We start from the raw sequence: 13,062 nt of genomic DNA, 5'->3' as shown, positions 1-13,062 counted from the left end.
AAAACTTCCAACTCAACACAAATTTGCTGTCAAGGTGCAGTTTAATGTTTTTTTTTTTTTGTAACAAATTGACAAATTATATAAAATCATTTCAAAGCTCCCAAAGAGTTTCCCTGACATTTCCAGGCCTTCCTGATAAAAATGTAAAAACATTTTAAAGTATACTTTAAATGTAATTTAGTAGCAATAGTAATTTCTAGTCTAAATGTTTTAGAGTTATAAATGTTTTATAACTATTAAGTCATATTCACTATAGACATTTCCATGACTTTTTGTTTTATTAACTTCCTTAATTATATGGGGGGGGGGACAAATTAATAAGACAAATTATTTCTTTTATAAATGTGGTCTAGAAATAAAGTCAAACAGGCAGTACATACTTGCCAAAATAGTCTTTGGTTTGAATAGATCATATTACATACAATTGACTGAAGCATTAACAGAAATACTGTAGTACGCAAGAACAAAAGACTCAGGAGACTCTACCAAAACCAACCATTTACAATTCAAACATGTAAACAAGGTACAATCACTGGGTCATTGTTTAGAAATGCAGCCATGATAAAAATGTATGTAGAATTTAAAAAACAAACCAATGTAAAGACCTTTACTAAAGTGACATTGTAGTGCTGAAAGATTTTTCATGTCAAATGTGCTTATTTGTTTAATTGGTTGGTCAGAATTGATTTCTCTGCTTTCTTTCTGTCTCTAATATGTCCTTTTCTTAAAGTACTCTATTTTGGAATTTTCAGTCTCTTATTGGTCCAGTAATTCAGTCCATAACATCAGTACGTAATAGTGTGGGGGTAAATTTGGTTATACTTATAACAGATATAATGTATTGTATGGTAACAGATATAATGTATACTGGCGATTTCTTTTTCTACCATATACTGTTCTACCAACAGTAAAATGTTATTCACAGTGTCATTGAGCTGGCCGTGGTGAGTTGTATTGTTCTTTTATGTTCATGAATAGTTCATTTTACATACAGTCTCTTGGTCACAACCCCCCAGTAGATCGCTGTAGCGTTTCTTCACATCCTCATACATAGGGACAGGGTCGGTAAGTCCAGGCAAGGTCAAAGATTTCTCATTGAGTCGCACGCCCATTCTTATCCCCTCCGGGCATTTATAGAGCACTACCAGCAGATTGGCAGTGTATGGCACAATGCGCCCGCTGCGAAATATTCTATTCTGTTGGGTTGCAAAGTTAGTTGATTTGAGAGGGATGTCATCCTTGAAGAGATCCAGCAGGGTGAGGAGGGGTATCAGTGTCTCAGCGTGGCCAACCTGCACTGTTACAGCCTCTGATATAGTAACATTCGAGCTGCGAGAGAGAGAGAGAGAGAGAGAGAGATCAGTAAACCTTTCATTTTAATAGTTTTCACACATCTCAAAAATAAACAAATATATTTAAAACTATTTAATCGTTTTTTGTTTTGTTTTGTTAACATTAACTGTCAATCAAATTGACCCCCAAAAATTTTAATTGTATTAAAAATTTTGTAAGCACATTCCAAAACACATCAGAGTGTCGACACTTTACAGGCATGTTCATGACCCTAAATGAGAAAACGAACAAAAATTCAAGCAGAAAACTATAATTTATCCAGTATTTCACACAACTCAAATAAACTAAATTGACCTGCAACCTAATACGATGGTTAATCCTGCCTCTACAAAATAATGCAATATAATACTCTACCTAAAATAGTCCTGAATGCATGTCTTTCAAGTTTAAGTAAGAGTTATCTCACATTGCCCTTTCATTACAAAACCACAACTACTTGAATTACAAATCATGGTTTGGATTTTTAGCTGACATGAGAGTCAGCCTAGGTACTGTGGGTTTCTCCCTTCCTACTGATTGTAGAGGAGTGCTCCGCAACCTTTGAACATGAACAAAGGTGATCTTTGAAAAGAAAAAAAGAGAAATGTACATATATATATACACAGACATACCCATGTCCTCGTACTGGGAACAATGAAACAAACACAAAGAGGATGTGAACGGGCAGTTCACCGCTAAAACCCAACATATTGCAGAAGAGAATCACCACCTGCCACACAATCATTCATAAAACACATTGATCATAAATGGGCCTGTGCAGGGATTTCTGAATATGTAGGTCAAAGCCATCATATTTCGTAAACACACATTTGATAGAGCCAATTAAGAGCTGGGCATCAAAATATGTCACTGCAAACAGGCTGATCAATTGGCAAAGGGAGGAAGATTTGTCAGTGATAGTGACAGTAGTATTGCAAAGAGTTTTAGGGAGTGTTCAGAATGTACTTTTGCATTCCAATGTAAACGTGATACAAAAATGTTTGACCATTGTACTCACATTTCTTTTTTTGCAGCATCATGCGTATGACAGCATTTTAAACAATTGACACTTTTCTTGGTTGGCAAGGATATCATATCTCAGATGGGTCTTATTGGTCTTAAATATTAACAGTTGTACTGTACTCAATCACTTGATCTAATGTTGCAACATCCTTTTTTTGACATCAAGCAGTTTCTAAATAACAGGTAACCTGGACAATGATAAAAGTATTAGCGTTTCTCACACATGGTAACCAAAACCCAACATTGCCGGGGTTCAACAGGGTTCAGGGAACTATCTGAAACCACTTCTTTAGCATTAAAAATAGATTTTAAAATGACTGTGGCAATAATCAAAGTTACTAGACAAAACCTGTATAAATATCATAGCCAAAATAATTTAGTTCTGTCAGGGACATTCACATCAGTTTACAATATTTTACCACCTAATGGAGTATAATCATCTGATTTGCTTCTTGTCTCTACATTTGCTTAGTTATGATCATTTAAAAAAAACAGCCAGATAAGTATCGAGAAGCGAATGAAAAACCTGTTTGCTTGGATTTCTGGAAATGTTAAAGCAATAGTTGAATAAAACAAATTAAATTTCCATCATTACTCATTGACCTGCAATTCCAAACTCATATGACTGTCTTTCCCGTCAAACACAAAACCACAAGTTCAAGCTGCTCTTTTTAATTATTTTGTTTTATACAGCAAGAATGAATTAAGCTCATCAAAAGGGACAGTGAAGACTTTCACAAAATATTTCTATTTAAAAAAAATGTTGTCCTTTTGAACTTTCTATTCATTAAAGAATCTGGAAAAATGTGCAGCAGCACAACTGTTTTCAACATTGATAATAATAAGAAATATTTATTGAGCTCCAAATATTATACATTTCTGTCATGACAAGACAAGACAAGTGTTTGGCATGGTAATGGGTTTGACAATGTTGATATATTTGGTCTTGGTGGAATAAATTTGCTACACTGCTGCAAAGCAAGTATGGGACTAGCTACTGCCAATACATGACACGCTGCTGCTGTACAATATAGCATACATGAATTACCCGTAGCAGATCTATACAGATGGAGCTGGGGAAGGTGGAGGGTTTCTGAAAGTGTGCTGCAACTGCTACAGAAAATGCTGACCAGTATTTGAAGGTTGATAAATTGAACTTTTAAATATATTAAAATAGAAAACAAATAAATGTATCCTTGGTGAGTCTTCTTTCAAAACATAAAAAAAAATTCCTACCAACCCCAATATTTGAATAGCTGTGTAATTGTGAACCATACAGTAGCTTTGTGCGAAATACAAACTGAAATTTACAGTGAGGCACACATTCAGAAGCATATCATTAAATAAAGTTAAATTTCGCAAATATAAATCATCATCCACATTCTTAATAGACAACAGCAGTCAATACATTCAGTTTGGAACAACAGGAGGGTGAGTAAAGGATGACAGTTTTTGGTAACACTTTATTTTAAGGTGACGTAATTACACGTTACTACTGTACATGTACTAACTATAGTAATAACAGTAGGCTAAATGATGCATAATTACAACTAACCATAAACCAAACCCTAACCGTTTACTTTATACTAAGTACATGTAGTTAATTAAAATTACTCAGTACTTGTACAATGTTACATCACCTTAAAATAAAGTGTAACCCAGTTTTTTTTATTTAAACAGAAGATCATGGCGCTAGCAACGCAAAAGGTATGGGTTTGGTTCCCAAACAATGGTTTGGATAAACACATATTCCAAATGCATAAATGTAAATATAAGGAGGCATATCCGTATTTGTGGATACCCTCAGCCATGTAAATTTATGACACATATCCCCCACACCCAAGTTTGCTTAACTTTCAGTATGACATTCAGTAAGGATGTGTGACAGACCAAAGAGAATGAATAGGAGGATTGCTGATTATTACACAAGAGAATTATATCACTCTAGTTCCTGTTCAGATGTTGTGTATTCTGTGTAATGTGTTGTGTGGGGTTCCATGTGGGAAGTGGGCAGTGGGTGTGAGGCGTATTTGTGTTATGATGCTAGTTAGGCAATAAATATTACTAGAACGAGTTTTTATGCATGCTCAACTGCTCTCAAATAGCAATATAACAGGTTAGGCAAACACTCACTCTTTGGCTATGTTCACATACAGTATTTAGGGTAGAAAACAATGTTTACTAAGAGGTTTGATGCTTAGTAGACAGGAACGGATAAAACAATGGGCAGGTATTGGTAACCAAAGTCAATGTCAATGTCCTTCTCATGACAGCCTTGAGTAAAGCCTGAAACCATGGTGACAGATGGTAGCAGCAAATGTCATCGTCTCTGTTCTATCTGGTTCCATGAGGTGTTGTTTTTTTTGTTTTGTTTTTTAATCTCAGACGCTTTTTCGATCACACAATGCCCAATTTTTGGGGGATAGTAAGAGTCTTTTTTAAAAAATTTATAAATGAATACTTGTATTCAGCAAGGACACATTTGTCACGAGGGGCTGGATAAAGTAGCTCACGAAGACGAAGAGTACAAAGGAATAGAGTTTAAATCAATATTCTACAGGAGATGGGGTATAAACATGGGGAACACATCCACTTTACAGACGAGACAGGACAGAACAAAACAGGGAGTACTTATACCAAAACTAAACGAGGGAACTAATGAAATAATAGAAAAACACTATGTGAACTAGATTACTAATTAGACACACTGGGAAAACTGGATCACAGGGAAAAAGCTAAAATGAAACTAACAACATTAAATTGATCAAAAGTGACATCAAAGTCATTCATAATGATATAAAAGATTTCTATTTCAAATAAATGCTGTTTTTTTTAAGTTTCTGTTCATCAAAGAATCCTCACGGTCTCACGGTTTCCACAACATAAAAAAAAAAAATGGCAACAGCACTGTTTTCAACATCGATAAAGTTGATAAATGTTTATTGAGCACCAAATCAGTATTAGAATGATTCCAGAAGAATCATGTGACACTGAAGACTGGAGTAATGCTTTAGAAAAATCGTCTTTGCCATCACAGGAATAAACGGCATTTTTTTATATATTAAAATAGAAAACAGTTTTAAATTGTAATAATATTTTACAATATTGCTGTTTTACTGTATTTTTGTCAAATAAATGCAGCCTTAATGAGCATAAGAGACATACAGTTGTGGTCAGAATTATTGGCACCCCTGGAAAATATGATCAAAGATGGCTGTAAAAAATAAATCGGCATTGTTTATCCTTTTGATCTTTCATTTAAAAAAAAAAGCAAAAATCGAACCTTTCATTGAAGTAATAGAATTGAAAGTGGGGGAGAAATCACATTATGAAATAAATGTTTTTCTCTAAAACTCATTGGCCACATTTATTGGCACCCCTAGAAATTAGTATAGTAAAATATCTCTGAAGTATATTCCCATTCATATTTATTTATTTTTAGCACACCAGGGTGACTAAGAACATGATATTGTCTAGCTATGACGTCCTGTTCCAGGAGTATAACTATGAGGAAACAAAGGCCAAATTCCCTTAATCATCCACCATCACAATGAGTAAAACCAAAGAATAGAGTTCCGATGTGCAGCAAAGGTTTGTTGAGCGTCACACAATAGAAAGTGGCGAAGAAAACAGCTAAAGAATTGAAAATCCCCATTTACACCATCAGAGATTGGTTGAGTCTTGGGGTCAGAAAGCATCCCCCCCTTCTTTGAAAAAAAAACCTCAAACAACCCCTACATCTCCACATTTTGTTTGGGAGCGTTTCAAGAAAAATCCATCCTCACAACTCCAGCATTCAGTTGTCAGACACGACTGGAACTTCAAAAGGGACCAGATTCTGTGATCAGATGAAACTAAAAAAAATAGCTTTTTGGCAGCAAACCCACCAGATGTGTTTGGTGCAAACAAGGATAAAAAGTACCCCATGCATACTGCTGGATCTTATATGTTGTGGGCCTATTTTTTTTGCTGGAGGTCCTGGACATCTTGTTCAGATACATGGTATCATGGATTCTATCAAGTATCAACAGATAAAAAAAGGCAAAACCTGATGGCCTCTGCTAGAAATCGTATAATGGGCCGTGGTTGGATCTTCCATCAAGAAGATCATTTATTTTTACAATCATCTTTGAACATATTTACTACAGGGGTGCCAATAATTCTGACCACAACTGTAGGTAGACTAAAGCCCTATTCGGGCGGTAATTGTTTCTCATGGGGACGTAAGGTATTTTCCAAATTTACAGTGAAAGTGTCAGGGGCAGTTCAAATGTCAATGTTTTTCTCCCACCATCCGCAAAAAAATCCCCGGCCGAATTACCTACAGTTTTTTTGACAAACACCAACTGTGGTAATTTAATTGCCATCCGAATCCACATCTTTGAGTTTACAAGAAGAGATCACTTCAATTCACTATTTAAATCCTTTTTGACCACTGGGGTGTACCTTATGATAACTGTTGTGCTTCACTGTAATTTGCATGCATTTTAAAGATGTACACTTTCATTACTGAAATGCTGGAAAGTTTTTAAAAGAACATTATTTCATCACTGCTCCACTTCAGTGAGTGGGAGCTGTTAAGAACAAAAAGGAGAAAGAGAAAAGACGTTTTTGTGGCAGCAATCTATGCAATACAATTTTAAAATATGTATTATATACAATTATATACATTAAAAATATAAACTAAGCAGCTTTATGTTTACCTAACGTAAGAGGCGACATGAACTTATTTCTGCTAATTTCCATATTGTTATTTTCACAGAACTCGCTCCTCCCACTGTGGATAAATCGGCCATCCGAATGCAACAAAAGCAAATTTATCCCTTTTACGACCGCTACTCTCACAAACAGAAATAAATCTGTATTTAACTTCTTCTCTTTTGCTCATGTGAATAGGATTCTTAAAAAGAAACTACACCGAAGTAAACAAATACACGGGGTTTAACTGATGTTGAGTAAGGCTGTCACCTTCAAAGCTAAACTAAGACACAACTAGCTAAGAAAACTAGGTCTTTCCCAGGGCCGTCTGTCTGTACTTGCTGAACTTATTCAATTTCTTCTCAGGCATAACTGATACTGCTGTGAAAGCATGTACCAGATACTTTATTCTTCCTAAGAAAGGAGAGCTGGTCCTCAACTCTTTTGTGGGAGTAAAACTTCAAGGTTTTTTTTCCCCCCGCCAAGGCCATTTGTGACACAAAAATAAAAAGGTTTTAACTTAAAAAACAAGAAACAACAGCACAATGGCAAATAAATATAGATGGACTTTTGAATAAAGTGGAAATAGCATAAATGCATAAATTCTTTCTTATATGCAATATATAAAAAGACATGTAACAGTGCTCTTACTTGATTTGGGTTACAACTTGGTCAAGACGATAGAAAAGATCATGGAAAAGAATACAGCTGGATTTGCTGTTGATATCATGTCCATAGCTTCGCTTCCAGTACTGTTTCAGGTCACCAGCGTACTCCATCACCTTAAGAGACACAACACAGTGTCTTCAAACATCTGCAAGAGCATATGACCTCTCACCAGTGTGCAAGAACATTCACAAATATATTTATTGTCATTAGTCTGACATTCTGAATTGAAAATCCACATTAATAAAAGTTGTATCTTAAAACATACACTACCATTCAAAAGCTCAAGGTCGGTAAGATTCTTAAAATGTGTTGAAAAAGCTCTTATGTTCACCAAGGCTACATTTACTTATTTTTTTAAAGAAATTAATACTTTTATTCAGCAAGGGCACATTAAATTGATTTAATGTTACAAATGATTTATATTTCAAATAAGTGCTATTCTTTCGAAGTTTCAGTTCATCAAAGAATCCTCACGGTGTCTCGGTTTGCACAAACAATTTGCAACAGAACTGTTTTCAACATCGATAATAATAATAAATGTTTCTTGAGCAGCAAATGAGCATATTAGGAGAATTTCTGAAGGATTATTTGACATTGAAGACTTGAGAAATGGCTGCTGAAAATTCAGTTTTGCCATCTCAGGAATAAATTAAATTTTTTAATATATTAAAAACTATACATGGCTTCATATATATACAGACCCTTTCCAAAAAATTTGAATATCTTGGAAAAGTTAATTTATTTCCATAATTCCATTCAAAACGTTAAACTTCCATAGATTATAGATTCAGGGCCCACAACTTAAACGATTTCAAGTATTTAGTTGTTTATTTGTACATAATTTGGGCTTCCAGCTCATAAAACCCACGAAAACAGGATTTCAAAAAAGTAGAATATTACATGAAATCACACAGTGATACCATGGTCATTGAACCAGGTTTTGGTTATTTTGGCAGTGTGGGCAGGTGCAAATCCTGCTGGAAAATGAAGTCAGCATCTCCATAAAGCTTGTCTGCTGAAGGAAGCATGAAGTGCTCTGAAAATGTCCTGGTAGACGGCTGCGTTGAGTGGACAGCACAGTGGACCAACACCAGCCGATGACATGGCTCCCCAAACCAACACAGACTGTGGAAACTTCACACTGGACTTCAAGCATCTTGGATGTGTGCCTCTCCATTCTTCCTCCAGACTCTGGGACCTTGGTTTCCAAATGAGATGCAAAATTTGCTCTCATCAGAAAAGAGGACTTTGGTCCACTGTGCTTTATTAAATCCAGAGTCAACGCAGCCGTTTACCAGGACATTTCCAGAGCACTTCATGCTTCCTTCATTTTCCAGCAGGATTTGCACCTGCCCACACTGCCAAAATAACCAAAACCTGGTTCAATGACCATGGTATCACTGTGTGATTTCATGTAATATTCAAATTTTTTTTGAAATCCTGTTTTCGTGGGTTTTATGAGCTGGAAGCCTAAATTATGTACAAATAAACAACTAAATACTTGAAATCGTTTAAGTTGTGGGCCCTGAATCTATAATCTATGGAAGTTTAACGTTTTGAATGGAATTATGGAAATAAATTAACTTTTCCATGATATTCTAATTTTTTGGAAAGGGCCTGTATATATATATACATATACATATATATATATATATATATATATATATATATATATATATATATATATATTTTTTTTTTTTTTTTTTTTTTTTTTTTTTTTTACTCACGCAGTTCCAAAGCAGTGTGCTATTACATTTTTGTGGAACACAGGTTGAAAACACCATAAAAATCTAAGTAATCCAAGTTGCTGAAGCAAACAGCTCAAGCTGATATTGTGAAATCATAACTTGCATTTCCACTTGTTCTTCACACAAACCTATTGTATAACTTCACATGATCAGCCTATGATTGAAATAAAGAGCAATATCCTCCTATATAAATTAAAAACAACCACAGCTATCAGAATGTATTGACAGTACAGGTTTTATTTGTTTCCATCTGAGGAAGAAATACTCCTGGTAAACTTAAAATATAACCTAGGTCCTACAGTAAGATAAGTAAATAATGGGTAAACAGGAAAAACCGCTCTGTTCCAGTACCTGTGCATCAACCTCGTCAAACAACTGGCACCAGGGTGAGTTCACTTTGAGGATAGTAAACTCGTATGAACACAGGTAGAACGCTGCTTCCACTGAATCTACAAAGAAAAATAAATATTAGGACAATGTGTCAAAGAAAAGAGTATCAACACTGCCATCTAACGGTAGCAGTGAGACTGCAGTAGCAACACTATTCAACATTCTTTCCCTCTCTCACTATCTCTCACTCTCTGTTTGTGCATTGATATACAACTGCTGACAGCAGCAGATCAAGTGAGCAGCCCTGACCTCTAAACTCTCTGAGTAAGTTAAACTTGCTTCATCAACATTTGGTCGTTTTCTTGCTTTTGTGATTCTCATTCCCAACTCTTCCCATTTTTCTTCTGCTCTCCAGAGAAAACGCTGCAGCAAACGTGGCTTGTCATCTATAGGATTTAACTACACTATTTCATAAGGACACTCAGTGCCTCAACCAAAAAAAACCTTAAATGATATGGATACTGTTTTTACATTTCAAGAAAGAAAAGAAAAGAAAAAAAGTGCAAATTGAGATAGGAGAGGGATTAGTAAACATACATATTTCAGCTTGTAACAGCAAAGGTGCTGGAATTCAATTGCTTCTCATAAGGTTTATAATCTTTCTTTCTTTTTATTAAAATACTTCTTCTTTTTTTATTTCACCCAAAGTTGTGACTGTATGCTGAAAATGCAAACTTTGCGCGCAGATATTTTTCTGTGGCTACATTTTACATGATTTACATGAAATGATGGCACAGATTAGTGATGTAGTTGCAAACCATGTACAATTTTGAACTTTGAAAGCCCAGCCCTCTCAATCGCTTGGAGTTTTGGACTCCACAATTGTGTTTATTGATTTTTAACATTTATAAATCTTCTCAAAAATAAAAAATAGTGAATTCCTCACTGCAGAGGAAATAACAAAAATAAAAATAACAATGGTAGAGTTATTAGAAAAATTTACTTTCTATCTTTAGGTTCTCACATGAGGTCAGCCTGACATGCATTGGGGAAGGAAGCGTATGCAATCATCTACTCATGTGAAAATGTTTTGTGGTTATGGTTGTGAGAAGAGCGTAACATTGAAAGGGAAGTGAATTTGACACATGTGTTCTAAAATTGAAACAGCTCTTTCCATAAAACATAACATAAAAATTATCACAACATTACCACATTTTTATACTGCACAATAGCATCTAGGATGTTGCTTAATTCCAGCACTTCAGCAGGGACTGTGTAACAGTTCATGATCATGTTATGCAATCACTGACCATCGGTGACGCTGGGGTAAGGGACCTTCAGCCTGTCAGCCATTTTCTCCATTACTCTTTTCATCTCAGGACCTTCACTGAAACGTTTCACTTCCTCCAAGGCACTCTTGTTGTTCTCCACTTCTTTCACGAACCGGTCGCACTTGTCAAAGTAACGCATCAAAGCGTCGTTCACAGCAGGTTCCAACTCAACTGAGCAATGAAACAACAAAACAATTTAGTAGAATTAACATTACGGGTTTATAACCATGCCACTTTGACTCTTAAAACTGTAATTACAATATGTTACTTTGTAAACTTATTTGATCAGTGGGGGAAGCTAATCAAGAAAGTAATATAGATTTCTAATACAAATAGGTCAATCAAAAAAAATGGATTGTTCAAAATGGATTTGTATGTTTTCTGTGTTTGTCTGCCCATATAGCTAACAGGCAGTCTCTTTGTTTGTGTGTGAATTGTAAGCATACTATATAGGCTTTATACGCATACTGGTTATAAAGGCAACAAACATAACCAATAAGGCAGATTGCTGAAGGTCCACATGAGCATATTTAAGTTTTTAGATACCCCAAAGCCAATTGAAAACAATGTTTGTGCCTCCTTAAGATTTTTTTTCTTCTTCAAATAAATGATTTGTGTAATTCAACATTTTGGCATGCATGACTTTTGATGCGTCATACATAGACCACTGCATAATACACAGTACTAAAGAACTAAATTTAGGAGAGAAAGAACAGTAATGATATCAGCCAATTTTGATATATGATATTGATATATCAGTCAGGATAAAAATCTGAGGAAAAGGTTTCACTTGAGGTGAAACAAGTGAGCACTATCATGAATGAAGAGCCAGATTAAATTAAACATACGTTCATGCTGGAAAACAATGTGGCATTATGGCATGCAGATGATTCAGTGCTTGCGGTAATTGCAGGGCTGGGTCCTCATGCATTACCTTCTTCTATGCGGAGTCCTGTCATTAGTCCCTCTCTGAAAGCGATGGTACTGTTCACACACCTGTGCTTGGAGCTGGTGATCAGTTTCACGCGTCCTTGACGCACATTGTCCTCGGTCAGCAAAGAGTCGAACCATCTAATGAGTCTCTGCGCCAGGTGCCTGTGATCCTCACGGCCCTTTTCCACCAGTCGCCCGTCCATCTCATCCTTGTACCACATCTTCCACCGTGACTTTATCTCTGACAAACAGCTTAAGTTGTCGGTCGCATTACGCACGACGAGATCATAAAAGTCGCGCATCTTTTGTATGTTTTTAATGGTCGGGAACCTCGTCCCGTGCCGGATTATAGCTGTCAAATGAATTTCGCGGCATGTCGAGGAAGGCAGCGTCACGAGGGAACTGTTTATGGCCAAAATATCGTCGATTAAGTACGTGTTAACCTCCTCATAGCGACCTTTGGTGCCAAAATACCTGGCGATCTCTGGTATGCTGGTTTTTGTGGATGAGTGGATGCTACAAGATGACATAAACGCCCAGTAACTTATAATGCAGTGAAAAAGAACAAAACATATTGTTGTTACCACTTGTTTGGCCATGTTTGTGTTTTGGGGTGCGTTGCTCGCCGTCTCCTCTCCGTTGCCGGGTTTTGCGCAACTAAAAAGTGACTCATTTCACTAGACTTTGCTCGCAAGCTGATGTTTACCGATATTTACACTGACTGAGGACCTAGATATGTTGGCCAAATAGTAGCTTTCCCTGTTTTTCTGCATCTGCACTGGTAGTGCTGGTCCTATAACAAATAGTCAAACATACAGCATTCAACATAGCCTACGGGATTCCCTCATGAAACCCACAACTTCTTAAAAGTCAGGGAAAATGCTTCTTAAAAGTCAGGGAATATTCATACTGTCAGGTCACTTTTTGGTGACCTTTACTTTTGTGAAGATATTTTCTTATGGCTCTAAAAAGTGACACTTATTTTGGTCAACTATTTT

At 36.0% G+C, this 13,062-nt stretch overlaps 1 protein-coding gene and 1 long non-coding RNA gene across 2 annotated transcripts; one reads left to right on the top strand and one right to left on the bottom strand.

The window, feature by feature from the left end:
• Positions 1–22: 22 nt before the first annotated feature.
• Positions 23–12,795, bottom strand: minpp1a (multiple inositol-polyphosphate phosphatase 1a). Its single transcript, XM_082144004.1, has 5 exons — positions 12,066–12,795; positions 11,111–11,302; positions 9,822–9,919; positions 7,705–7,835; positions 23–1,329 (listed from the first exon to the last, which is right to left on the bottom strand). Exons 1-5 carry the CDS (start codon positions 12,661–12,663, stop codon positions 969–971), a joined length of 1,380 nt encoding a protein of 459 aa, XP_082000130.1. The 5' UTR covers positions 12,664–12,795; the 3' UTR covers positions 23–968.
• LOC309479819 lies at positions 1,340–5,230 on the top strand. The gene is made up of 2 exons (XR_014199443.1): positions 1,340–4,725; positions 4,786–5,230. It is a non-coding gene; the product is annotated as an uncharacterized lncRNA (long non-coding RNA).
• Positions 12,796–13,062: the final 267 nt, after the last annotated feature.

The sequence above is a fragment of the Leuciscus leuciscus genome (genome assembly GCF_965113295.1).
Source record: "Leuciscus leuciscus genome assembly, chromosome: 17".
NCBI lineage: Eukaryota > Metazoa > Chordata > Actinopteri > Cypriniformes > Leuciscidae > Leuciscus > Leuciscus leuciscus.
The sequence above is the reverse complement of the archived record's forward strand: the minus strand, read 5'-3'. Positions and strand labels throughout refer to the sequence as shown.